At 43.1% G+C, this 8586-nt stretch overlaps 1 protein-coding gene across 1 annotated transcript in view; it reads right to left on the bottom strand.

Moving 5' to 3' along the window:
* The window catches only part of LOC144492777 (docking protein 4-like), a 471703-nt gene extending 468997 nt beyond the window's left edge, over nt 1-2706 (bottom strand). The window contains exons 1-2 of the mRNA XM_078211195.1: nt 2601-2706; nt 1221-1328 (exon numbers count right to left, since the gene is read on the bottom strand). Of these exons, the coding sequence (XP_078067321.1) occupies nt 1221-1328; nt 2601-2666 (174 nt within the window). The 5' untranslated portion in view covers nt 2667-2706. The remainder of the gene's footprint in view (nt 1-1220; nt 1329-2600) is intronic.
* Between the last annotated feature and the right edge of the window lie 5880 nt (nt 2707-8586).

Here is an 8586-nt window from a genome sequence, read left to right on the forward strand (position 1 = left end):
AAGAGTGTAGACCTTCAAAACGACAGAGAAGTTGGTGAAGTGGACAGATAGGTGGCAGATGAAGTTCAATGTGGAGGAGTGTGAAGTGATGCATTTTGGCAGGAAGAACATGGAGAGACAATATAAAATAAGGGGTAAAATTCTTAAGGGGTGCAGGAGCAGAGGGACCCGGGCTTATATATGCATAGAATATTGAAGGTAGCAGGATGGAGAGAACAGTATGTCGTGTCCTGGGCTTTCATCATAGAATCCATACAGTGCAGAAGGAGGCTATTCGGCCCATCGAGCCTGCAGTGACAACATTCCCACCCAGGCCCTATCCCCATCCCCATCCCCATAATCTCACATTTTACCATGCTAGTCCCCCTGACATTAAGGGGCAATTTAGCATGGCCAATCAACCTAACCCGCACATTTTTGGACTGTGGGAGGAAAGCCAAGCAGACCCGGGGAGAATATGCAAACTCCATATACATAGTGGGCCAAGGCCGGAATTGAGCCCTAGTCCATGATGTTGTGGGGCAGCAGTGCTAACCACTGTGCCACTGTGCCACCCATATAGAAACATAGAGCACAAGAGCGGAGAGAACACTCTGCAGATTACTACTTTTGAGGTCCTGCTTGCTAATTTTTACCTGTGTTCAGCCTCAACTGGAATATTGTGCTCCATTTTAGGAAGGATGTGAAGGCTCCGGAGAGGATGCTGTAAAGATTCATGGGAATGATTCTAAAGATGTGAGCTTCATTTACCTAGATAGAATGACTGTTTTTGTTAGACAAAACAAGGTTGAGAGAAGATTTGAAAGAGATGTTCAAAATCAGGAGGGGAATGGACAGAGTGAATAGGGAGCAACTATTCCCATTGATGGTTGGATCGGGAACAAGGGGGAACAGATTTCAGGTAATTGACAAAAAAAAGCAATGGAGACATGAGGAGAACATTATCTTTAGTCCAAGAGAGATTGGATTCATTATGTAAAGTGAGAAAAAAATATGGGCTCCAAGAAAAAGGTGGGAGTATGCACTGGGCACAGTGATCCTATGGAGAGCTAGAATAGGCTCTTCTGCTGCGCTGTAACCATTCAATAATTATAGGAGATATGGAATGAGATGAAGAGAGAAGGAAAGAAAGGTTGTGGAGTGGGAATGGGCAAGTGTGAAAGTCAGCATGAGGATCAGCGTGTGGGTCTGTGTAAGTCAGTGGGTTACCTGTCCTTTACCTTGGGACTTCCTCTGAGATTGGCTGCTTTCTCATCAGGATATTTCTCCAGTCTACGAGGACCTTTGCTCGATGATTTTTTGAAGATGAGCCAACATCGGCGGTAAATCTGAAATGAGAACCGAACAGAGTGCAAGGAAACATCAGAAAAAGAGCTGATCTTCCCAACTTTGAGCAAAGATTTTAAACAGAGTTATGTAGAGAATATGTCCCATTCCAAATAGGGTTCAACTTGAAGACTCAGGCACAGAGAGGAAATAACCAGCCCCAATCACTATGACCCAATTTTGCTGCACTGGCTGAGAATGTTAACCTGAGTGAGTTTGTATGAACATGTGGGTGCGTAAATATTCATGCCAGAGTGCTAGTCTGAGTGAGAATTTTGTTTCAATTCACTTACAGGATGTGGGAGTCACTGACTAGACTGCCACTTATTGTCCATCTTTAATTGCCCTTGAAAAGGTGGTGGTGAGCTGCTTTCTTGAACCTTTGCAGTCCCTTATGTGTAGGTACACCCAGAGTGCTAATAGGGAGGGAGTCCCAGGCTTTTTACCCAATAACAGTGTAGGAGTGATGATATATTTCCAAGTCAGGTTGGTGAGTGACTTGGAGGGGGACCTCCAGGTGGTGGTGACCCTAGGTATCGGTTGCTCTTGTCCTTCCAGTGGTCGTGGATTTGGAAGGTGCTGCCTAAGGAGCCTTGGTGAATTGCTGCAGTGATTCTTGTAGATGGTACATACTGTTGTTACTATTCATCATTGGAGGGAGTGGATGTTGGAGGTGGTGGATATGGTGTGAATCAAGCAGGCTGCTTAGTCCTGGATGATGTTGGGCTTCTTGAATGTTGTTGGAGCTGCACTTAACCAGGCAAGTGGAGAGTATTCCATTACACTCCTGACTTGAAGATGGTGGACAGGCTTTCGGGAGTCAGAAGGTCAGTTATTCACCGCAGGATTCCTAGCATCTGACTTGCTCTTATAGCCACAGTATTTATATAGCTGGCCCAGTTCAGTTCCTGGTCAATGGTAACCCCCAGGATGTTGATAGTGGGGGATTCAGTGATGCTAATGCCTGGCACTTATGTGGCGCAAATGTTACTAGCCACCTGTCAGCCCAAGCGTGAATGTTGTCCAGGTCTTGTGCATTTGGACAAGGAGGGTTTCAGTCATGAATGGTACTGAACATTGTGCAATCATCAGCGATCATCCCCACTTCTGACCTTATGAGGGAAGGAAGGTCATTGATGAAATAGTGGATCACTGTGTCAGTCAATGCATCAGTCCATGTGCCGGTCAGTGTAATGGTCAGATGCACCAGTCCATCACGTGCGCCAGTCTGTCAGGTGTGCCGGCGTGTGTAACAAGACAACTATCAAACTTACCCCCAGCTTCCTGCTCTTCATTCTCACGTATCCTTGTTTCACAATGTCATTGAAATTTGAAGCCATTCTACTGGAGAATCTCCCAGTCTATCAGCTCTGTGCTTACTGCCTCTTCACCTTGTCCTTTCCTTGTATAAAATCCGTGCTCGATCTTTTCACCACCACTCCATAGCGCCTTTGCTGTTCAACAAAACAAGGCAAAAGGTCAGAATTCCAGTGTTACAGAGGAGGAGAACAAGAGGCACAGAGAAAGAGAGAGTGAGTTAGAAAGATGGTTAGGAAGTTAGAGGGAGAGAGAGTGGGAGTGAAAGAAAGCGACTGTGAAACAGAGTTAAGAGCACAGAGTGATTGGAGAACAGATAATTTTGTAAACTGAGTGCCAATGTAAGCAATCTGGTTCATGTTGGTTCAGTCACTGCTCCAGAGTCTGAGCTGCAGACATTATGGGAAATCAGAGAGGGGGAAGGTTACATGGACACTTTGCTCCAGGAGGCAGGCACATCCTTTAGGTTAAGTAGAATTTTAAAGTTGGTCAATGGTCAGGAGACCACAGAGGAGAGTGTAACTGAGTCAGGCAGATGTGGGGAATAAAAATGCAGTGATGCAGGTGCCTCAGCATTTCACTTTGACCAACGTTGACTTGATACCCGAATGGATCAGAACAAGGACTACAGGGTGAATTGGCAAACTGACCATAGTACTATGGTACTGGATATCATTCCAGTGGAATATTTGAGAAGGAAAGTGATAGCGATTGGAGACCGTATAGTCAAGGTGATGAATACTGTTCTCTGCAACTCCAAAGGCTGTGTTGCCTGCCTAGTGCCAGAGCTAAAGACATTTCTTCATTGCTGGAACCAAATTTGGAGTGAAAGGGAAAGGATCCAGTGACCATTTCAACTTAGGAATCAACGGCATTAGTACGGAAGGTGATGGCCTAGTAATATTATTGCTAGATTATTAATCCAGAAATTCAGCTAATGTTCTGGGGACCTGGGTTCGAATCCTGCCACGGCAGATGGTGGAATTTGAATTCAATAAAAAATATCAGGAATTAGGAATCTACTAATGACCATGAAATCATTGTCAATTGTCAGGAAAACCCATCTGGTTCACTAATGTCCTTTAGGGAAGGAAATCTGCCGTCCTTATCTGGCCATAGCCTACAAGAAGTATCTGGATGAGCACTTGGGAACATCACAACATTCAGGGCCATGGGCCAAATGCTGGCAGATGGAATTAGGTGGGATTTCATAGTTTCTAATGTGTCGGTGTGGACTCGATGGGCCGAAGGACTTCTTCTGCACTGTATGATTCTATGATGTGGCTCCAGAGCCACAGCAATGTGGTTGACTCTCAGTTGCCGTCCAATGGCAACTCGGGATGGGCGACAAACGCTGGCCAGCTAGCGAGCGACACCCCATGCCTCATGAATTGATTCTTAAAATTCACATTTTGCTGGGAGGTTTTGAAGAGTTATGGTCCAAATTAAAAGCTAGGACCTCAAAGATGATAATTAGTGGATGAGCCATGTACCAAATTGCATAAGGTAAAAGCAGATCAGAGAACTAAACAAGGTGCAAAGAATGATATGGGAAGAAAGGGCTCTGGAACCAGTACAGGGAAAAGAGGAAACTATTCCATTTGGATGGTCTCCACTTAAACTGGGCTGGGATCCGTGTCTTGGTGAATTGTAACAAGATGTGGAGATGCCGGCGTTGGACTGGGGTAAACACAGTAAGAAGTTTAACAACAGGTTAAAGTCCAACAGGTTTATTTGGTAGCAAAAGCCACAAGCTTTTGGAGCCTTAAGCTCCTTCTTCAGGTGAGTGGGAATTCTGTTCACAAACAGGGCATATAAAGACACAGACTCAATTTACAGAATAATGGTTGGAATGCGAATACTTACAGCTAATCAAGTCTTAAAATTCAGGTCTTAAATTCAGGTCAAAGTCTTAACATTGTCCAAACAGAGGCTACAATGAGATGCAGATAGTTTCAGTGAGGGGGGGTTTATAAGATGGCAGATGGAGTATAGTGGGGAAGTGAGAGGGTTTCCACTTTGTCATATGAATCAAAAAACAAAATATTTTTCAAATGACAAAGTGGAAACCCTCTCACTTCCCCACTATACTCCATCTGCCATCTTATAAACCCCCCCTCACTGAAACTATCTGCATCTCATTGTAGCCTCTGTTTGGACAATGTTAAGACTTTGACCTGAATTTAAGACCTGAATTTTAAGACTTGATTAGCTGTAAGTATTCGCATTCCAACCATTATTCTGTAAATTGAGTTTGCGTCTTTATATGCCCTGTTTATGAACAGAATTCCCACTCACCTGAAGAAGGAGTTTAAGGCTCCGAAAGCTTGTGGCTTTTGCTACCAAATAAACCTGTTGGACTTTAACCTGGTGTTGTTAAACTTCTTACTGAATTGTAACAAGGACAGGGCATGTAACTAATGGGAGGTGGCTCAGGTGCAGGGAGATTTAGAAAACTGAAGAGAAACTCTGAGACAATTAAACAGCGTAGCAATACAGCGACAAGCAGCGTGGAACAGGTACTACTTGGGTTTAACAATAATAGTCAATTACCAAATAAAGTTCATAAGGTCCCTTAGTTTACTGGATAAGTTAAGGATAGTATTAGATTAAAAAAATAATCTTCTAATGTTACAAACAATAGTGACAGCTCTGAGGATTTGAAGTGTTTTAGAAACTAGCACAGCATCACGAAGAAATTGATGAAAAGAATATAAAAGTGAACTAGCCGGTAATATAAAAAGAGATGAGAGCTTTCGAAGTGTATAAAAAGAGTAGCTAAAGTAAATGATTCTCCATTAGAGACAGGAGAAATTATCAGGTGGAATGAGGAAATGACAGAGATTTTGTACACAAACTTTGTGTCAGTCTTCATGTAGCAGCCATCCCAGAAATAGACAGGAACCAAAAGATGATGAAGCGAGGGTACCAGCAGAGAAAAAGTATTGGAGAAATGTAAATGACTAAAACTCAAGCTGATGGGCAACACTCTAGGGTTCTAAAAGAGAGCAGAGAGAGTGGATGTTTCCAAAATTCCTCAGATTCTAATATTGTCCAAACAGAGGCTACAAAGAGATGCAGATAGTTTCAGTGAGGGGGGGGGGGGGTTTATAAGATGGCAGGTGGAGTATAGTGGGAAAGTGAGAGGATTTCCACTTTGTCATACGAATTAAAAAGCAAAATATTTTTCAAAAGAATTGTGAAGTGTTGCTGTTCAAAGAGATTTGTGTGTGCTTATACAAGGTGCACCGAAAGTTAACGTGCAGGTGCAACAAGCAATTAGAACATAGAACATAGAACATTACAGCGCAGAACAGGCCCTTCGGCCCACGATGTTGCACCGACCAGTTAAAAAAAAAAAAAACTGTGACCCTCCAACCTAAACCAATTTCTTTTCATCCATGAACCTATCTACGGATCTCTTAAACGCCCCCAAACTAGGCGCATTTACTACTGATGCTGGCAGGGCATTCCAATCCCTCACCACCCTCTGGGTAAAGAACCTACCCCTGACATCGGTTCTATAACTACCCCCCCTCAATTTAAAGCCATGCCCCCTCGTGCTGGATTTCTCCATCAGAGGAAAAAGGCTATCACTATCCACCCTATCTAAACCTCTAATCATCTTATATGTTTCAATAAGATCCCCTCTTAGCCGCCGCCTTTCCAGCGAAAACAATCCCAAATCCCTCAGCCTCTCCTCATAGGATCTCCCCTCCATACCAGGCAACATCCTGGTAAACCTCCTCTGCACCCTCTCCAAAGCCTCCACATCCTTCCTGTAATGTGGGGACCAGAACTGCACACAGTACTCCAAGTGCGGCCGCACCAGAGTTGTGTACAGTTGCAACATAACGCTACGACTCCTAAATTCAATCCCCCTACCAATAAACGCCAAGACACCATATGCCTTCTTAACAACCTTATCTACTTGATTCCCAACTTTCAGGGATCTATGCACACATACACCTAGATCCCTCTGCTCCTCCACACTATTCAAAGTCCTCCCGTTAGCCCTATACTCAACACATCTGTTATTCCTACCAAAGTGAATTACCTCACACTTCTCCGCATTAAACTCCATCCGCCACCTCTCGGCCCAACTTTGCAACCTGTCTAAGTCTTCCTGCAAACTACGACACCCTTCCTCACTGTCTACCACACCACCGACTTTGGTGTCATCAGCAAATTTGCTAATCCACCCAACTATACCCTCATCCAGATCATTAATAAATATTACAATTAGGAATGCAAATGGCATGTTTGCCTTTATCTCAAGAGGATTGAATGCAAGAATAAAGAGTTCTTGTTACAGCTAATACCAGGATTTGGTGAGACTACATCTGGAATATTGTTTGCAGTTTTGGTCTTTATGTTTAAGGAAGGATATACTCACACTGAAGAAAATACAGCAAAGATTCACTCGATTGGTTTGACATTCTCACCACTCTCTGGGTAAAGAATTTTCTCCTGATATCCCTAATGGATTTCTTGCAGACTATTTTATATTGATGTTCTCTAGTTATGCTCTTCCACACAAGAGGAAACATTCTCCCTGAATCCATCATTTTAGACCTCTGCAGCTCTTCCCTCAGCCCCGTCATTTCAAAAGAGAAATGGCCCAACCTGCTCATTATTTTCAGATACATATTTTACACATTTCTGGATTCATCCTTGTAAATCCTTCTGGCATCATCGTTAAAAAGAAAGACCTCAAAGGTAGTAATTTCAGGATTACTCCCAATGATCAGGAATAGGAGAATAGACTAGAGGAATATGTGGCTGAAGAGATGGTATAGGAGGGAAGAAATTTGTATTCCTGAGGCATTGGGACCAATTCTGGGGAAGATGGCATCTGCAAAAATTGGATTGGTTGCACCGCAGCAGGACCAGGACCAATATCCTCTCAGGGATATTTGCTAGTACTGTGGGGAAGGGTTAAAACTAGAGTGGCTGATGCATGGGAACCTGAGCGAGGAGACATGAGAAGGAAACTGAGATAGAAATGACAGACAGAAAAGTAGAAAGTGGGAGGCAGAGGAAACAAGGGCTAGAAGCAAGTAGGGCCCTAGTACAAAAGGACCAGGTGTAAAAATGTTAAAAAGACAAATCTAAATGCACTGCCACTGAATGCACGGAACATTTGCAATAAAGTAGATGAATTAACAGAGCAAATTGGTATGCACCGGTACAATATGATTGCGATTAAGGAGACATGGCTGCAGGGTGACCAAGGCTAGGAACTGAATATCCAAGGGTATTCAATTTTTAAAAAGAACAGACAAAAAAGGAAAGGAGGCGGATTGTTGCTGTTAGTAAAGGATGAAATTAGTGCAGTATTGGGAGAAGATATTGACTCAGAAAACCTAGGTGTGGAATCAGTCTGGGTGGAACTAAAAAACAACAAGGATGGAAAACATTAGTGGGAGCTGTCTAACGGCCTCCAAGCAGCAGTTTATTGGCCTCCAAACAGCAGTGGTAAGTCAGGACATGGCAGTAAACAGGAAATTCAAGATGCATTTAACAAGGGTACGACAGAAATCAGAGTGACTTTAACATACATATAGATTGGGCAAACCAAATTAACAACAACACTGTAGTGGATGAAATCCTGGAGTGAGAGGTTTTTTTAGACCAGTATGTTGAGGAACCAACTAGGGAATATGCTATCCGAGATTTAGCATTATACAATGAGAAGAGGTTAATTAATAATCCAGCTCTGATGAAGGGTCATCTAGACTCAAAACGTTGACTCCATTTTCTCTCCACGGATGCTGTCAGACCTGCTGAGATTTTCCAGCATTTTCTGTTATTGTTAATTAATAATCTGATGGGGTCCTTAGGGAACAGTGACCATATTATGATAGAATTCTTCTTTAGGATGGAAAGTGAAGTCCACTCTGAAACTTGGATCCTAAATCTAAACAAAGGAAACTGCAAAGG

Source organism: Mustelus asterias, chromosome 4 (assembly GCF_964213995.1).
Source record: "Mustelus asterias chromosome 4, sMusAst1.hap1.1, whole genome shotgun sequence".
Classification (NCBI taxonomy): domain Eukaryota; kingdom Metazoa; phylum Chordata; class Chondrichthyes; order Carcharhiniformes; family Triakidae; genus Mustelus; species Mustelus asterias.